The sequence below is a fragment of the Perkinsus marinus genome, assembly GCF_000006405.1.
Source record: "Perkinsus marinus ATCC 50983 genomic scaffold scf_1104296931344, whole genome shotgun sequence".
Classification (NCBI taxonomy): Eukaryota; Perkinsozoa; order Perkinsida; family Perkinsidae; genus Perkinsus; species Perkinsus marinus.
The window spans coordinates 1-1,042 of NW_003215786.1; the positions used below are offsets into that span (position 1 = coordinate 1).

Genomic DNA, 1,042 nt, shown 5'->3' on the forward strand with positions numbered 1-1,042 from the left:
GTGGGGACTCAACTTGACTCAAGAGCTGCATAGAAGCCGTCACTGTTCAGGGCCCTCGCGGTCAGTACTACGGTGACCGTAGTGTGGTCATGTGGTAAATCACAGTATTCAACTACTCTCGAACGAGAAGTAACCGAGTTATCATCGCCGCAGTCTCCTGAATCAAGCTCCCAACTCAACGATGCTTCTATGATGGGCGCTTTTCAGTTTCTTGTTACTGTATTCGAAGCGATGAAGCTCCTCTCCTTTGTTCCGCTCATAGCCGCATCGACCTCCACAAACGTTTATGACAGCAAGACTATCGTATCGGTCACCTCCGCCGATGCTTTCGTCGACGTTCGGGATGTCCCAAAGCGTCTCGAAGATGCCAAGGTCGCGCTCAAGCCTGGAATGGCCGCCTTCCTGAAGACGGCAACTATCAAGACTTTGAAGTCCTCGGGTTTGCAGGTGGTTGCTACTTCCGAGGACACAGTGAGCTCCGACGATCTTTGTGCCTACTTGAAGGACGCGGCCTCCAAACTCTCCGGTCTGGACTGTGAATGCTCTCCTAATTTCGCCATCAAGGAAGAGGACACCAGTAACGATCTCGGCGTGAATGATCCGAATGCTTCCTTGCAAAAGGCATTCAAGCGGATGAACATGCAAGACGTATGGAGACTATCTGCGCCCTACGCGAGGCGAACCGTCGCCGTGGCTGTTATGGATAACGGCCTCAACTTCAGCGATCCTGAGATCGCTCCTTATCGCGGCGTCTTCCGTAAGAAGAGCGGTGGATCCATCGATGGTGGCTGGAATTTCGTGGACGACTCCTCAAACTTAACATCGGCTAATCAGCATGGTCAGGCGTGTGCCAGAATTATCGCGGCCAGGAAGAACAATAGCAACGATATGGCCGGAATGGCGTCCAATGTACGTTTGGTGTCGTTGAAAACCCAGGGAGAGGATGGTACTGGTAGCTGGGAACATATAGCTGAAGCCATGGATATGGCCGTCGATATTGGAGTCGATGTCGTATCAATCTCACTGGGAGAATTCATATCAA

At 51.7% G+C, this 1,042-nt stretch overlaps 1 protein-coding gene across 1 annotated transcript; it reads left to right on the forward strand.

Moving 5' to 3' along the window:
• Positions 1-207: 207 nt before the first annotated feature.
• Positions 208-1,008, forward strand: Pmar_PMAR009671 (subtilisin, putative; the record flags this gene model as incomplete). The annotated part of the gene is made up of 1 exon (XM_002786650.1): positions 208-1,008. A coding segment is annotated over one exon (801 nt), but the record flags the coding sequence as incomplete, so codon positions are not given.
• Positions 1,009-1,042: the final 34 nt, after the last annotated feature.